Source organism: Daucus carota, chromosome 3 (genome assembly GCF_001625215.2).
Source record: "Daucus carota subsp. sativus chromosome 3, DH1 v3.0, whole genome shotgun sequence".
NCBI lineage: Eukaryota > Viridiplantae > Streptophyta > Magnoliopsida > Apiales > Apiaceae > Daucus > Daucus carota.
The window spans coordinates 47372453-47390969 of record NC_030383.2 but is presented as its reverse complement, the minus strand read 5'-3'; the positions used below and the strand labels follow the sequence as shown (position 1 = coordinate 47390969).

Here is an 18517-nt window from a genome sequence, read left to right as displayed (position 1 = left end):
ATGATCTAGTTAATTATGTTGATCATGCTTACTCGACGAGGACATATAAATCATTTTAGTTAGTATTTAACTGTATAACATTTACTTACAAGTTAATATAATCTTAAGATATGACAAAGATATTTATGTTATTCAATATCTTCGGGGATAACATATCTAATGAATAGTGAGTCTTAATGAAAGAACATAGGACATTTAGTAAAGACACGATTTGTATAAAAATATGTTGTGAAAGTCCAAAATAAATAGCAAATTTGTTGGAAACAATGTGAATAACTTTGAAAAAGATGTCCGTCCCTTTATAGTCGTCACTGTGACTAAAGTGATTAAAGATGATTAAACAACATACTTCCGCCAGAGCAGTGTAGTGAGGTTGGAAGAGTTTCGAGGAATTTGGGAAGAAAAGGATAATTACTGCATATTCAAGAAGAACTTGGAGCAAATCCCCCCCCCCCCACCCCCCCCAAGCCAAAATCTCCACCAACACCTCCTACCCCGGTAACACCTCCTGTAGGCGACGCCACCCACGGTGTCAACACCTCCTTCATCAACAACCCCTAGAGATCTGCGGAAATACTTTAAAAGAACAGGTGTGATCTTTTCATTACATAAACCTACATGATTATGATTTTATGATTGTTTTTGTTTTACTATATATATTATTGTGGGGTGGTTCATATTTCTTGATTAGGTATAATTGTGTGCTTAAATTTATTATTCTATGGGTTGTTTTCGTATCCAATTTTCGTTTTTTCCTATTTATTTTTGTCCGAATTTGAAAAGATTGGATAGGTGTTATCAATCTTATATTATATATATGATCAGTTACGTTTTGTGTTATGTATCTTCATGTTCGATTTTTAGTTTTTCGTCAGTGTTCATGACGATTGTTTGCGGTTCTTGGATGGTGGTGGTGGAGCTGGTGTAGTGATGACTTAATTAGTGCGTGTTGTAAATCTTAAAATTAGTTATTTTTAAATGGCTAATTGACTTTTTTAAATTTGTTTATCTTTGGAATTTGACTTTTCACTACATGCATTAATTTGAATTTTTGTGTTTTAATTTGAGTAAATTGTGCTTTAATTTGAATAATTAATTCACCGTTTATATACAAATCAATTATTGAATTGATAAATTGATAAATTTAAATTTGAATTTGGTTTTTGATTTATATGTCTTAAATGTGTTTTTAATGATTCTTAAATGTGTTGTCTGTATATTAAGGAAAACCGGTCAACTTTTCTTAAGTTATAATCATTTACCTTCCTAATTTGGAAATTGATTACTTTTATTAATTTTTAAAGATTCAAAATTTAAAAACCATTTATGGGTGTCATTAATGATGACTTTATTGTGCCTTTAATGGTTTTATCGTGCCTTTTATGGCTTTTTGTTCCAATTATGAATGCCACTTTTAATGACTTATTGACCATTTTGATGATCATTATATTTAATTATATTTTATTTTTTTATTTTTATTCCTCACTTAATCTTTAATTTTTATGTGTCTAACCAAAGGATTTTCCTTTGGTTGGAAATTAATTAATATTTCTATATTATTTTATTTTCTATCTATTTTTAATATATATATTTTTGTTTTGCTTTTTATTAGATTTTCCATTTTTCTTTAATTAAATTTATATGTGTGTGATTTTCTTGTGTGTTGATTTATGTTTTGTTTAATTTGTTTTTTCAAGATACTCTGGAAGTTACAGGACTTATGGGTTTTCTTTTCTTATTCATTTTAGCTTTATTGTCTAAACGTCCGGAGTTATGCTTGCATGACTTGCGGTTAGATGATAAACTTTCTTGAAAGAAAGAAATCTCAGATGCGGTTTATTGTATTTCGATACAATTCATCTACGTGTATGTAGACCTTACAAAAAAAAAACTTTGAAAAAGATGTGAAATAATGGAAGGGCTTTAAAAAGAAAGCACAATTAATGCTCATTTGCAGCAAAACTAGTCACTACAAAAGGGCATGTGCTCATGAACATTCCTGAACTAATCAACATGGTAACGTTAACAAAGAAGATGATGGTTTTCATGGATCTTCTAATATGGAAAATAGTCAATGAGAGTAGGAGTGGTAATTTCGGGTGACAGGTCAGGCTTCGTGTCGGGTTGGACGTACCTAATTTTTTGTTTAACTAACCTGATTTTGACTTGAACCCGAACCGGGTTTAGAAATTATGACACGAACCCGACCTGACAGTTACTTGAATTACCCAAAATTGACTTGTTTGCCACGAACTCAAATAGAACATGATACGACTCGAAACGACCCGAAATTTTGAATAAAGCAATAAAAATCAAATTAATAGTCTTTAATTTGCAACATAAAAAGTTGTGCACATTTCAAATAAAAATATAACACGGTAAGAAAATAGGCAATTATAAAATTAATAGTCTTCAATTTATAATGAAATGTGAATTTAATAGTCTCTAATCCGTGGTTTGAATTGCAGCTAAACTCCCCCAATAACTAGTAAGTACTGTTGTTACTAACTGAATCAACATTTAAATGTATTCATCAGCTGTAAAGCATATTTAAATAAACATAAACATATATCAAGTACAAAGTACCTCCACTGCCATCCCGGTTAAGGTTCAAATTCAAGATCTTCACATAATTCTCCATTTTTTTAAACTCAAGAGTCGCAAAAAAAAAAAAAATAATGTGCAAAATTAAAATAAATATCAATAGAAAACACATAAAATTCTGTATACCTTTTTCTCCATACAACCAAGCTCTTGCACAAATTAGTGTTTCTGCATTTTCCGGCAGAAATGATGTGCGATACTTATTAAGCACTCGTCCACCAACACTAAAAACATATTTTGAGTTACAAAATCAATTACTCGATAAATGAACTCTTACTACATGGCACATGCTGATTACAGTCCAAAAATTTCCGTTGTCCAATGTTTTTAGCATGCTTTTAAATCACAATCACAGTGTTATAGAAAATTTGTACTATAGATGCTACAAGTAGATACGAGTGATTAAGTTGATTTAGATAAAAGTGTGGTTTATAAGCTGCATTTTATAAAAAAGTTACATTACTTTTTTTTTGTTACGGTGATTTATTTATGTGTATTCCCAAATATGCCTTTTATATTATGCTATTTGACATTCCGTCTCGCATGTTTGGCATCTAAAACTTCAGTCGAATTCCGGTTCTTCTATTATAGTGGACGGGAAATGCATTTTTTTTACCGTTACAATCTAGTTATACATTATTTCCTTTAATTAGAAGGACAATATTACAGTTTCAAAATTTTATGTGATTGGAGTGTAATTAAGTCGATTTAATATTATGGGACCAGGTCCCCAGCATATGATTGTTGGGGAGCCTTTATCCAACACACACGCTGGCAGTCGTTGGATGAGAACACAGAGGGTCAGGATTTAAGAATATTATTGTACGTCCAGCGCTTTTAAGCGCAAGACAAGGAGATTGTTTTTATGTCCGGCGAATAAAATATGTCGGAAGCACATATAATCTTAAAACTACAAAGATAGGTTTAAAAGATGGTGCTAACTTTTTTAAGCAACAATATATTCTTTTTAATATATTATTAAAAATAATATATTACTTTTAAAATGATATTTTTTAATATATTAGTTAACGATCATGTTGGATTGTTAACATTATTTCCTGTACGGGATTGGTAACATTGTTTTAAAAGCTCTCATGAATATTTTTTCTAAAATTAATTGAATAATATATATATATATATATATATATATATATATATATATATATATATATTATTCCCAAATTTGTATTTAAATATCTTGAATACAAGATAATATTTTTTGAAAAATATCTAATTGTTGATATCTTAATTTTGAAAATTTAAATCTTATTTAATATCATTTGTGTATATATTATTCTATATTTAGTTATGCTGATTAACTATTTATATATTTTAATTCCAATCACACATATATTATGAAAAAATCCAAAAAGAATTATTATATCATTTTATTGAAAAAAATGCATGGTAAATCAATTCTGGTGGGTTATACCTGGCAGCAGCTTTCAAACCTAAACCTACATGTGCTTCCAGCGTTTTTTAAGCGTTTGACATCAAACAATTTACATGTTCGGCGCTTAAAAAACGCGGGACGAGAGGCATACAACGCTTAAAAACCGCTGGACTTACAGTAAATTTTTTTAATCCTGACTGCTGAACTCATCCAATGGCTCGCAATGTGTATGTTGGATTAAGGCTCCCGACGATGATATGCCGGAGTCTTGGACCCTAATATTATTAGAATTATTAGAATTAGAACTAGCTTTTTGCCCGTGCTTCGCACACGGATATGGTTAATGTTCCATTCAATTTTTATTAATTTCAACCAGTTATTGATGATGACAAAAAAATATATCATTAACAAATATCACAATTAAAAATTACTTCTTATAATAACTTGTAGATAAATAATTAACACTAAGTATTGGATTTTTGTATTTATTGAAAGTTAACAATTGTATTTATTTTCATTATAAGTTATTCCAACAAATATAAATGAATCTATTGTTGAGTACTTAAAAGTATAATAAAAAAAGTTCATTTTTATTTAATTGGATGAAACAATAAAGAAACTTATTAGAATCATTTAAAACAATTATATAATTTGAAGTTGACAAAATATCAACAACTGCCGATGGGCATTTCATGTTGAGATTTAATCCTCTCTTATATTGACTTGTGAGTAGAATGTGCAAGGTTTTGGGTGTTTCTTATAGCTTTTCCTCTTTCCTCTTAATTACAAACCTCCGAGCAGATAGTTTTCCATTTCATTTTCCGTACAATATAACCTATGTCTTTCTCCTTCAAATGTCGGGGGACTCGGTGCATAAACATAAACCTGATTCAAAATAAAAAAGAATTAAAAATATATATGTGAATAGTCAAATATTCTGACTGAATAAAAACATAATAGAGCGTAAGGTATTTATACATCTTCACTATTGAAACAAATTACTACACTTGAGATTAAAAAAATTACTATACATCTTTTTTTGTAAGCTACTTACCAGCTGGTTGTTCAGCTCTGCTCGCTTCATCTTAAAACAGTCACAAGACTTGGATAAGAGAGGTAAACCCAACATGAAGTAAATGAAGTGTAAGTCTAAATGTAAAGACAACCCTATCTGTTACATAGGGATGATAACTCAACAATAGAACAGGACAAGTAAATAACACTACGCCTGCACCGGAATTGGAAGATACGAAGACAAAGGTTGAAGAAGCCATCTACAGTCTTGAAGGAATAAGTTCACTGGAAGAAGTTCATTAATATGTTCATGCCTCAGTGAAGAATAAAGATTGAAGTATTCAAGATTGTGGAAGCAATGAAGATGTTGTCCAAGTACTCGAAAGATTTCAGTGAAACCCCTGAAGCAAGATATTTTTTATATATCTTGGTTGGTTATTTATAATCAACAAACTGAAGCATAAACTAACCCGGAACCGACTGATCAATGTTTGCTGACAAAGACGGTACAATGTTTGACTTCAGTGTTAGTCGCTTGTGAACCAGACCAGTGCACTAAGCGTCAGCACGTACGGAGCTTTGCAAAGTATTTATCGATCGAAGAATTGATCCAGTCATATCAAGTCATTTGTTCCAAAGCCAAGTCAAGCCAAATGCCAGCTATGCCAAAGCTTACTGCTCAAATGCCATATGTCAAAGCTTCCACAGAAAGCCATATCAGGAAATGACATGTTATATATGTGTGCACTTATATATTTGTATATGTACAAATATAATTATATATGTATATATGTATATTTAATTAAATATAATATATATAATATATATGTATATATGTTTTTAAACATATGTATATGTATATTTATATGTATATATATTTAAATAAATATATATGTATATAGTATATGTATTTATATTTTACATAAACATTTATATATTTAAGTGTATATATATATATATATATTATATTATATGCATAAATATGTGTATATTTATATCTATAGATAATTATATATATATCCCTATATATATTTATATTTATATTTACATATAATTTTATGTATATTATATATATTTAAATATATGAGAATATATTTAAATATATGTATATATATATATTACTATATGTTTATATAAATATTATTTATATACATTTATATATATATCTTTATTTATACATATATTTATATAATATTATGAATATAATATAATATAAATATATGGATCGAGCTGCTCCAGGATATATTGCCAAAGGAACTTATTAATTAGATATATATATATATGTATTAATTGTGAATTATTTGGATTTAAATAATTCAAGTAATTAATTTAACACAATTAATTATATATATATATATATGTATATTTAATTCTTGTGCAAAATGGAAGGCTTGTAAAATTGTCTAAGTCCTAAGTACACTACAGGGAGGCGCCAATGTTTGTTGAAGCGCAAACTTTGACTAAAGTCAAAGTCTGCGCCTCAATAACCTTCTATCACTTAGATTTTCTAAGTGCTCACAGTGTACTACAGCGGAGTCTTCATTGCAAGGAGCGCAACCTTTGACTAAGTCAAAGGTTGCGACTCCAATCTACTTCACCAGAGCAACCACTGAAAATATTCTAAGTCACATCTACTGTGACACTGTGCAAGCTATTGTGAGCGCAACCTTTGACTGTAAGTCAAAGTTTGCGCCTCACTCTCACATTGGGGCAAAGCGCAAGTTCTGTGAAGATTGTCTAAGTACCACTACAGTGAAGCAATGTTGAGGCGCCACCTTTGACCTCCTGGAAGCGCAACCTTTGACCGTGAGTCAAAGCGCAATGTTTGACTTCTCCACTGGACAATATTGGCGCAAGTTTCTTTTGGTGAAAATATTCTATGTGACATACATTCAGTATAGCTCACTACAGGCGCAACTTTGCTTATGAGCGCAAGTTTTGACCAAAGCGCCACCTTTGACTTTCAAGTGGTGCAAGCTTACATCTTTGGAGTTAGTTTTTATTTGGACGATTCAATTTAACTACAGTTAAATTGAATCCGTCCAGGACGAACTCAAGTCGTCCAGGACGAACTCGTTAACCATGGTTAGTTTATGAAAAGCCTATAAATACCCTTGGATTTTGTTCTCATTTGTAACACTCTCCACCACCTTTATGGTGGAATGGCTTTGTGCCTTGCACACTACTACACACAAATAAATCATAGCTTAGTTTTGTAATATATATATATATTTAGAAGCTAGGGTTTGTGAGTGTATGTAGTAGTAGCCATTGTAGCCAACCTTCGGGTTTGGATTTGGGATAAATATCAAGTTGGTGACTGGTTTCGTCCAAATGTATCAATTGAGTGACTGATTTCTAAATTGACTCAAATAAGCCACTCATTAAAAAAATTTGTATCAAAAATATCACTCTATCGTTAGACGAAATTTTGAAAATACTATATATTGAGTTTCGCACATTTTTTATGAATGGTATTACATCTAAATGAAAGATTCTGAGTTCTAGTATTTTAGATAATATTCTTAGATTTTTAAAAATTTATCTCCTATTTATTTTTATTTAAATCAAATAAAACAATCAAAAAATTAAAAATAAATAGTTGATAAAATTTTAAAAATCTAAAAATATTAGCAAAAATAGTAGGACTCGGAATCTTTCATTTGGATGTATAACCATTCATAAAATATGTGTGAAACTCAATATATAATATTTTCAAAATTTCGAGTAACGATAGAGTAATATTTTTGATACAAATTTCTCTAATGAGTGTCTAATTTGAGTCAATTTGGAAATCAGTCACTCAATTGATATATTTGGACGGAACGAGTCACCAACTTGATATTTATCCCGTTTGGATTTATAGCACCCTTCGAGGTATTTATCAATATACAGATATACCTTGGAAAATATTGTGTGTTGGTTTAATATTTTCATATCCTCAGAAACCGACCCAATAAATATCCGGAACACGAAACCCATTACAGAACTGCAATTTGTTTATCCGCAAGATTCGAAAGAATTTTAAATTGTAGTGAGTATCGTATTCAACCCCCCCCTTCTACGATACTTTGGACCTAACATGAAGATTATCCTGAACGTACGCCAAACTGGGCACAATAAAGAATTACATGCAAGGAGAAATCACTTTTTATTGTGATAGTAACTGAAACTGCAAATGAATTATAGCAGGTGACATGTTAAGATCAGCTGCTGAGAATGGGAAATGAAATGATGTTAACAATAATTTGCCATCATCTCCAAAGAAAGATAATGCAGCAGAAAGCCTTTTCGGGGGAGTATAGGACATTAGAGAATGACTTTATTTCTTCTCACCTGTTTGTGACAGAATTTTTTCGATCAGTTCATTTACCGCATTTTGGATATCAAACAGTGTTGTTTGCCTCAATGGCATTTCTTCTTCTATGTCCATTATATCAATGTTTCCAGTATCATTGAAGTCAAGGAGATAGTTGTCTGAGGAGTTTAACCTGCAGTCTATCTTGTAATGTCGACAGAGCCCCATCCAGGTCTAAATCTTCAATATCTCTTGATAATAATTCATCTAGCATCCCGCCTACAGCATTCTCAAACTTAGAGACATATCCCGTTTAAAACATTGTTAAGAATAATATGTAAGATGCCAAATAAAATGCCTAGGGACTTCAACAAAATGTAATAAAATAGCAATAGGTAACCAACGGATGCGTCAATAATCTTAGTAGAACAATGTTGTTTTGACCCGACAAATTTGATAAAGTTGGTGCCACTTCTTATAGGCAAATCAAAGGAAAATTATACAATGATGTTGATGGGGGTGGATATTATATGCTTTCCCTTTAAAACGAAGTTACCTCCCTGATATGGGGTCAATATACTTCAAAGCAATAACTGCCATTGTAAAACTCAGTAGCAACCTGCGATATAAAATAACTACCATTTTATTCACTACTGCAAGAAGCTCTTAAGAATGTCAGGAGTAAACAATGAATTGCATAAGCCTATATAATATCGAAATTTTAATGCCAACCTCAGGTTTTTATGCATAAGTCATATTCTTCAGATGACTTGTGTTGTGTTGCTAACCAGACATCACGAAACGGTCCAAACCCGATCCTATGCTTAAGTTTCAATGTTGCAGGTTCAATCCAGGGTTGACTTGGCATAACTACAATAATCCTAAGATGGTCAGGATCACCATTTTAGAACTCATAATCAAATTAAGCCAGTTGTTGTGCCAGTGCATCATCTCTGCTATTTTGCTTCTGAAATGTGGGGTATCCGCATATATTACCCCAACTTATTAGTGCATAAATATTATTCCCATTGAAGGTGAAATCACCGGCCTTAAAAAGAAAAATCGCAAATTTAGAAAGATTATGAACTTCTTGACGACCCTAAAAGGTCAACAAAAGGTAAAAGACACTATTACCTAAACTTGTTGGTTGATGAGAGATCGATTAACCATCACCGGATTAAAATGGCTCGTCAATAACAATAAAATCAACCACTATTAATACTTCATATAATCGCATGCCACAACACTACAAAGTTTTACCTGGTAATAGATATCATCAAATTAAATTAGAATTGTGGGGCAATTGAAAAAAAAAATCCTCTATTAGAATCTCAGAACAACACTCAAACATAAATATTTTGCATGTATGCACCAAACAAATTAAGCGTAAAAATATCAAACCAAAATATAAACACTGGATGGCATGAAATCAACAGTAGAAAGAACAACTAAAAATAATTAATAAGAATTCTTTTAAAAATAATAATTTATATGCAGGCTACAAAACTGTGCTGATTAAACCGGTTTAATGGAAAATTAACACAATTGCTTCCTGATGTATAAGACTTTTCCGAAACTCTTCACTATATGGAACACCATCAACAAAAGTGAAAAAGTTAATTCCTTAACCTTTCACCCAGTAACCATATTAATAGTACTAAAATTAATCATTTGAGAAAACTTACAATTTTTTGATAAAAACTAAAATGAGAAAGTACCTCATGCTCAACCCCGATTTAACTGCACAGATTCAGGTGTATGAATCAGTTCTTGCAGGTATAGTAGTTATAATATTTCGTTTAGAGGCACTGTACCGCGATTATAAGACTCAAGAAGCCTTTGTTTTGTGGCCACAGAATCCGTGGAGCTGCGAAGCCTTATACTCGACGAAGGCATGTCAAATGCATGGCCCGGCTGGTTAATACTAACACGCGATTTGATCATTCTAGAAACAGGAGTCTGAACAGTGATGCCTGGATGTAGATATCTATAGGATGTAGAATTATATCTGGACATAGAGCAAATCAAATGCGGTAAGTAAAGAAAAGATCATAACCTGACAGGTTCACACTGTCTAGACGCCTTTGAGATGGTGCGAGAGTGCTCTTTGCTGTCAAACCCGGTTTGCTAGAAAGATGGCTCTGAAACTGTCCTGATTTGTTGGAGGAGCTTGACAGAGTTTGTTGTATTGGTGGCATTGAGCGTGCTTGTGAATCAGAGGAAGGTTTTGTATGAGGCGAACGTTATCGTTGTTCTAAAAATCTGCCCAGAGGTCTTTTGTAGGTGTTCCCTGACAGTATTTGAAAGAACATGGCTAACGTGCATGAAAGAATACTGAGTTTTGTCAACAGAGGTAGCATGGATTAACCTGAAAATTCAGCGCCACGAATATTCTTCCCTGTTTGAGAAAGTAATGAGGCCTTTTGTGTAACATCACTCGAAATCCCTAAGCACGATGATGGATGCAATGTCCGATAAATTAAGAACTTAATACAATGTTTACCGATAGAGAGGATGATAAATGCATAACAAACCTGAACGTGAGTTGCTGGCATAAGTCGACGATAATGACGGGAAATTAGTACATGCATATGTTAGAGGAGAATGTCTTGAGTCTTGACGATGGTGTCTTACCGCCAGAAGAACCTGTGAAACACACATGCAAGAAGTCCATAAAACAATACCATGGCATTAACACTATAATTCTACCAACGCTTACGACCTGAGGCAGAGGAAGAATAAGAAGTTAAGTATACACGGCAACGACTAAAGAACTGACAAAGCAGGCTTACCAGTACCACCGGAGAAAGAGACGACGGGCTCTGCGGAATGCATCCATAACCTGCAGATCGTTACCATGGGTCAGGACTAAAACCAAACACCATACTGAAAAAGCAAAATAATCAACAATCAATTTCAGTAAACACACGGGACATGGCGTATGCAAGCTCGAGATGCTCTGTGAATGATCGAAGAAGAACAAAACCAAACACACTACACTGCGCCTGAGATCACGTCTCCAATAATAATGGGATTTCAAATTGCAAATCGTGGGAAAGCAGTTAGGAAGTCAGCAGGTAGTACCGGGTAATATCCAAGATAAATGGGTCAACCCAAATAAGTGGAAAATGACCATATTAGACATGAAAAGTGGGTGGTTATTAGCAGGAATTTAGAATATATTGATATTGATATTGATTAATATTGATTACAATTAAAATTAGAATTAGAATTGTGTAATGTTATAAAGATACTAGGGAATTATGCCCGCGCTTCGCGAGCTCCCTATAAAAATGTTTAATAGTTCAAAATATTAAGAATTATGACTTTTTATAAATACAATGCAAATGCATGTTTAGTTATAATAGTATTAACAACCATTACATCAGACACGATGATCACGATTACTCTCCTAAAAGTATACACTAAATACTTATACATAATGTATAAAGTTGAAATCCATACGTAATTATCTCACAACTGCAAAATTGTTGTCTGATAAAATTGTCTATACATAACGATCTCCAGCATGCCAATCTCCTGTTTGAGCTGCAAAGCGTTCCGTCATTAAGCTCATTTGGACTGGCGAGCACCTTTAAGCAATTGAAACCATATGCAGATCATAGTTGTTGCTTTTGATAAGGCCATCAACTAAAGTAGTGTAAATAAAAACATGAGGACAAATTCCACTTTTGCATATTTTAATATAGACAGCCAATACATAATTGATGGTATTTTACTTGACAGAACCATATATTATGCTATTGTACACCATGCTGTTGTGAACAAAGCCATCTTCCAAAACAACTCAGTTCAGGCCTATGTTGATGTTAGAGATGTCGCTTCTGCACATGTTCTTCTCTTTGAGACCCATGCAACAACAGGAAGATACATCTGCTCCGAAATCTCGCTTCATCGCGGCAAGGTGGTAGAAACTTTAGCAATATATTTCCCTGAATATAAGTTAAAAGTTAAAACATATACACACCTAGCAGGTTTATAATTAAGCCTTTACGACTAAAGCATAATCAAATAAATACCATGGTTGTAATGCAGAAGTTCTGATGAAATTAAGCCAAGATCCAGGCCATTAACAATTTCAAACCAAAAGCTCAAGGACATGGGGCTTGATTTCTCACCCGTGAGGCAATGCCAATATGAAATAGTGAAGAGACTGCAGGAGAAGGGTGACCTCTTGGTTTCCGTAACCAAAATTTTATCAGATGTAGCTGAGCCATCTAACTGCAACATTCATCTAAATCTTTTGCAACGAAGCTTTAATAAGGAAGTGAAGGATTCTCATAATCAGCTTGCAAACTATCTACAATCATCCAGCTGCACATAGAAATCATTACACAGAGTAGATGCTAGAAAGGCAGACTTGGTCACCAGGGAAGGAAAGCCAAGTAGTAGATGCTAGAAAGGACATGACTGACTATAGTGTCGATACGTATATAAAAAGGACACTATTGTGCATAATACCAAACCATCGTGGTATTTGTACTTAATCACAGCCTAGAATATTTAGTAACGATAATGTATCTTTCTCTCATTCTATCCTATTGACGTAACCTTCACTATAACTTATGATTACCACTCAAATACTACTCAAAAGGTAACTTCAATACACGATCACATGTAGTCCTTAACAAACCAAAAGATCATTGTATTAGATATCATACCGCTATTTATTGAAGCTTTTGACTAAACATCCTGCAATTGAAGATCAGTTTTTCGTCTTTGAATTGCCTGCTGAAGTTGTGCCATTGATGAAAATCAAAAATAAATAGAAAACATAATAAATAGGAAACTAACCTTAACTTTTAGTTTTTATTTCCTAAATGATTTATCTAATATTTCTATTATATGTCTTTCTGAAAATAAACAGTGAGTTCAATAAAGCTAAGAAAACTCTGACTTTCTTAAACGTTAAATAGTTTATTATATAAATATATTATGTATCTTATATATGTATATAAGTATATAAGTATATAAGTATATATACACCTGATATTATTTGAAAGAAATTATTCATATTAACAAATATTATACTCCCTTCCTCCCATTTTAGTTGTCACATTTCTATTTTTATTAGTCAAATTGACTAATTTTTGACCAAAGATTATAAATCACTTTTTCATTATTCTAAAAAACTGAAAATTACATTTTAAAGTAGATTAAAAGTTATTTCTGGTGATATTTTTTTTATTTTTTCAATTGAAAAAATATCAATAAATTTCAGTCAAACTTTGGTCAATTTGACCGGCACAAAACCAAATGTGACAACTAAAAAGGGACGGAGGGAGCACCTGAGAAATAAACTGCATATAAATTTATAAAAAATATATAATATTAAAAATAGACAGGGTGAAGTGCAATAATGTTGTCGACAATATAAATCTCGATCAAGGATGCATAGTGATGTCCTTGTGGTATTTTGCAAATCTAACATGAACAGGTCATTATAAATCCAAATACAACGACTCACACAACTATATTTCACTGGAGCAAAATGGAGGCATACCATGACCTGCTTCGGGATCCACACCTGAATCAATCTCACCGCGCTGCTGTATTTTTGTCAATCTATTACGCAAAAACTCATCGAGTGCTGATCCACTACCACGTCGTTTTCGACCTGCAAATCAGAATTGTGAGAACGCGTGTCTAACATGGTATGAATGCGTACATGTCTTGTATGCAACTCATACTACAAACCTGCAACAGAGGATGTTATAGAAATACTCTGACTTGTTCCATCACTGTCCATGATTGGAGATGAGAACAATAATCATAACAATGGCAGAAGATTGCTCCGGCCACTCATAACTACTCCGAATCAGTTTTTCACATATCTTGGTTTCAAAATTTTGAAATCAGAGGTGGAAGATAAGGCAACAGAATATGTCAATTAAATGAATTGCCACATCAATTAAAAATCTGCATGTCATTGCTATTTCTTGCATTTGGACCTTAGTGTGACCTCTGCTTGAGCAATTCTGCTTGCTTTGCACTTCCTTCGGTGATACTTGCAACCCTTGAAGTTTCATTTTAGAATCCTTCGAGAGTTCAGATTTTTCTTCAGAATCACCACCATCAGCAGCTTTGATGAACACGTTGACTGGTGTCTAAGGGGGTGATTTTCTTTGCTGCATCTGTTGAACTTTTTAAATCAAAGCCAAATAACCTGCATGAGTCGACAGCATCAGACTTCTTCTCTTCAACTGGGAGAGCTAACTGGTCATTGTATTGATACATTGGATTCTAGTTTGTAAAGCTATGTTGAACAGACCATGCAGAGGCACTTTTGTTATCTTCATTTTCATCAGAGATCTTACTCCAAGGAGCTCTGACATGGGAACTTTCAGTAGTGAGATTTGAATATTTTGCTGATCGCATGGGCTGTCTATAAACATTAATATCCGTCCTCTGGCCTTCAAGAGAAACATTTAATTGGCTTGAATCGTGGGAAGGGTTCCAGGCAGCAGGTACTGCTGTAGAAGTCGGTTCAACAGCAGAAATATCACTTGGTGGTCTTGGTCGTTTATTATTCACTGAGGCAGTTTGACTAAGGCTAGGAGGCACAGAAGCAACAAAAGATTCACATACCAATCTCAAGCATTAACCTAACCAAAGAGAAACTAAGCCTGACACATATTGAACCAACCTACACATAGATTGTGTTACTTTTACAGTACCTTGGTTTGCTTCTCTATGCCACATAATCATCTAGGGCCGTGTAAGCTTTACAAAACTGCAAAACTTTTTAAAAAATTTGAAAATGTACATTAACATAGAATCAGATTTATAAATCTAAATTCTTCACATTTATTTTGTTAGGTCCCGATAGATGGTTTAATTAAGCTAGAAGGGGGGGTTGAATAGCTTAATCACCAATTAAAAATATTTATGTCGTTTTAAAAAGTTTTTACCCCTTCTTTAAAACTTGTATCGAGAGTATTGGCAGTTACGTGCGGAAGTGTAAGAAAAGAAAAGGAAAATATCACACGAGCGATTTTATCCTGGTTCGCGGTGGCTAACTCAACCCTTGGAGTCCACTCACCCCTAGTCCAGTCCCCGAGCTCCTCCCCGGACTCGAGATTTTCTCTACTATAAAGAACTCCTTTACAGTAGGCGGAGAAGCCTTTACAAATATATATCTTGGAGCGTAACTCTTCGTTACCTCCTCACTATAAATGTAAATTACAAGACTTGTCTCGGAACGTAACTATCCTTGTTACCTCCTCAAAGTCGTTGCACCTCCAGTGGTCTTTGTACTTCTAAACCTTTCGCCGGTCTTGGATCTTAGGTATTAGGTCTTGGGTCTTTCCTCTTCTTCACGGTGCGATGACTATCAACTCCCCGTCAATACGTCAAAGACTTGGGTCTTAGAACGAAGATCACCTCACTTCACTTCACCTCACTGCAAAAGTTAGAACACAATATCCACAAACAAATATATCCTTGTTTTATAAAAGTTTTGGTTCCGCAAGTTTTAGTCCAATTTTAACCACGTTGAAATTAGTCGATTATAACGTTTAAGTATGGTGGTTAAGTCGTTGGTTCAATTTTAACAAATTATATCGCGCGGAGAAATATAAGTTGTTGATTTTAATAAGATCGAGTGATGAGTGAGTTTTGAAAAGACGGAGTCGAAGTCGAGCAAGATATATCGCGCACACTCACACTAACGCAATCGAACCAAGTAGCTTGTTCGGATAACACCCCGCGATAGCGAAAAGGCCCAAACAGGGTTTACCACCGAAACAAGTAAAATCACTCACGTCACACACGTTCGGAAAATAAACACGTAATACCACGTATCTTATCTTAATGATATCCCCACCGAGCACAGGGCTGAAAAATGGGTTTCTCACTAAAACAAGAAGGGTATGGGAGTGATGGGAATGGGAGCACAAATTATGAGTTAGTGAGCAAATAAGGTTAGTGCACAATATTCCCGATAATAACGAGTGGCCAACTCGAGTATTTTGAAATCAAGAGAGCTTAAGATGAAGAGAAATTTGTTTAAAAAGCCCTTTGAAAATGGTCGATTAAGACTCGGATAATTGAAGCTAAAAGAAACCACTTACACGATTATTCCACGAAAGTTCGCCGGAGAAATTCGTCGGAGGTTCGATACGATTTTAAGCACACGAACGAATTTGGGCAGCCCTTCGGGAGGTTGAAAAGAGTGGTTTATGAAAATGCTAAGATGAGCGAGGCTTGGTTGGGTGGAACGAAGCTTCGGGGTTTAAAACCTTGTATATATCGGAATATATGAAGAATCGAAGGTTTTAAAGAAGAAGTAGAAGAAGTAGGCACTTGAATAAACTTTGGGAGAGTGTTTGTTCTTCAAAATCTCAGCATATGTTTGGCTATTAGCTTAGGAAAAATGAATGGGTGGAGGGGTGTATTTATAGGCAATAATGGGTGGGGTAAATGTAAGAAAAGTAGAAGTAAAAATGCAAATGGTAATTAACCAAACCTTGGCCACTACTCCACTTTGTCCCCTTGTCCCCCACACCTAAAAAGGTGTTCTTGACCAGCATCTTGGACTAAAAATGCAGGGCATTTATTGCACTAGAAGACAGACACGCTTTACGAGATACCGATAAAAATCGTTACATTAAAAATGCGATATTTCGAACGTGCGAAATAAATTACGGAAAAAATATGATAAATCTTAGAATATTAGAAAATGGCATTCTGGAAATTTTGGTAATTTTTGGTCAACCCTAGCTTGGTCAAACGTTCAGCGAGTGATCGGGTCGGCAGACAGAAAACGCTCCGAAATGAAAGTTCTCGGAAAATTACGAAAATTTAACCATGCACTAAGAATAATATTTAATTGGCTAATCTCAAGTTTCAAGTCATTTTGGCAAGTGGAAGTATTTTATTTGGATTTAAAACGATAAATCAGGTTTTCGGGTTTCAAATAAAATACGATAATTCTTTCGAAATTATCAGAGAGGGATTATGGCCAAACTTAAAACTTGAATAAATATTTAAAATATATTCCCATAAAGATAAAATACTTTTGAGGGACGGGAATAATCTTAAGATATTTAAACCGATTTTCTAAGATAAAAGCCGTTTTATGAAAAACCGAAACACTTCGTCTTTTGGAAAACAGAGAAGGATACTTGACGAAGGTTTTGATACCAAAATACTTAGAAAAATATTGTTCATGATAAATCATGAATTTGATACGTTGAAAGAGTTTTCTAAGTATTGCGAATATTTTTCTCCGAAAAATACAGAATTTGAGAGACCGGGAGAAAATATTCCAGAAGAGGTATAAAACTGATATTAATATTTTTAGAGACAAATATTAATATGGAGACAATAAATCCTTCCTTGAAGAAAATAAATCTTGAGGAATGAAGGATTTAATAATTTTTGAAAGATTTAAATTAATTTATTCCGAGAGATAATAAATGTTTAAATATGGAATAAATTACTTTAAATATAAATTTTGTAAATGATGTAACATGAGTACTCTAAAGAATACCAAATCTTGATAGTCCTTTTTCGAGCTTCATGTATTTTACTGTTGCAGTAGCAAGAAAGAGATAATCGTAGACTCACGATATGTCTCAGCGCCACTATTGCGTAATCAGAAAAAATTCCTTTTAAGATAAATGTATTTTGATGTGAAGGAGTATTTTGAGATTTAAAATTACTTGCCAAAAATAACTTTCCTCTTTTAATTAATCAAATAAATTAATGTCCTATTTGGGAGGATTACTAGGTGAATTTAATTTTAATGTTTGTCACAAATACCGAAACAAATATATAAATAATTATATATCGAAGATATCCTTTCATATTTTTCAGATTAGCACGAAGAATGGGAGGCTGCAGAGTACCCCTATAGATTTGGTCTCATATTGGAACCTAGATCAACAATATTAGTGAATAAGCAATAATAAAGTCCCTATTTGATCATTTTCAACACATCTATACATAATTAACATGATACTATAGCAGATTACAAAATTACAAAATCCCATCTTTTACCAAATTACAAAATACAAAGAATTACTCTATGAAATATATACATTGTAATAACAGATGAGTTGCATAAAACTAAAGAAAAATGTGTGATCTTACCTGATACTTTGAATGGTACCTTTGAACAGCATATGCTTGACATTAAATCACATTATGCGCTATAAATAAGGCTCTATAGCAGAATTTCTAGC

The 18517-nt window shown here is 33.2% G+C and overlaps 1 protein-coding gene and 1 long non-coding RNA gene across 9 annotated transcripts; both read right to left on the bottom strand.

The window, feature by feature from the left end:
• Positions 1-4801: 4801 nt before the first annotated feature.
• On the bottom strand, positions 4802-10749 carry LOC108213698 (uncharacterized). Of its 3 annotated transcripts, none has more exons than XM_064089156.1 (8): positions 10366-10749; positions 10124-10282; positions 10028-10049; positions 9444-9569; positions 9042-9357; positions 8348-8928; positions 8143-8221; positions 4802-4882 (listed from the first exon to the last, which is right to left on the bottom strand). In XM_064089156.1, exons 1-4 carry the CDS (start codon positions 10505-10507, stop codon positions 9566-9568), a joined length of 327 nt encoding a protein of 108 aa, XP_063945226.1. In that variant the 5' UTR covers positions 10508-10749; the 3' UTR covers positions 4802-4882; positions 8143-8221; positions 8348-8928; positions 9042-9357; positions 9444-9565. The 3 variants fall into 3 exon arrangements, 2 of the variants coding, with proteins under 2 accessions (XP_063945226.1, XP_063945225.1); XM_064089155.1 differs by having other exon boundaries at positions 4803-4882; positions 8143-8224; XR_010289893.1 differs by lacking the exons at positions 10028-10049; positions 10124-10282; positions 10366-10749 and having other exon boundaries at positions 4805-4882; positions 8143-8224; positions 9042-9190; positions 9444-9771.
• A 908-nt stretch (positions 10750-11657) lies between these two features.
• Positions 11658-15162, bottom strand: LOC108213360 (uncharacterized). Of its 6 annotated transcripts, none has more exons than XR_010289892.1 (6): positions 15008-15162; positions 14028-14883; positions 13834-13947; positions 12992-13061; positions 12350-12644; positions 11658-12262 (listed from the first exon to the last, which is right to left on the bottom strand). It is a non-coding gene; the product is annotated as an uncharacterized LOC108213360 (long non-coding RNA). The 6 variants fall into 6 exon arrangements; XR_010289889.1 differs by having other exon boundaries at positions 14028-14496; positions 14602-15160; XR_010289887.1 differs by having other exon boundaries at positions 11714-12262; positions 14028-15159.
• Between the last annotated feature and the right edge of the window lie 3355 nt (positions 15163-18517).

Bases quoted from the DNA above. Each gene is read 5' to 3' on its own strand.
- LOC108213698 (XM_064089156.1), bottom strand. From the start codon at position 10,507: ATGCCACCAATACAACAAACTCTGTCAAGCTCCTCCAACAAATCAGGA. The intron at 10,283-10,365 runs GTTATGATCTTT...ATCTACATCCAG, and splicing joins AGACAGTGTGAACCTGTCAG to GCATCACTGTTCAGACTCCT. The intron at 10,050-10,123 runs GTACAGTGCCTC...GAATCTGTGCAG, and splicing joins TCTTGAGTCTTATAATCGCG to TTAAATCGGGGTTGAGCATG.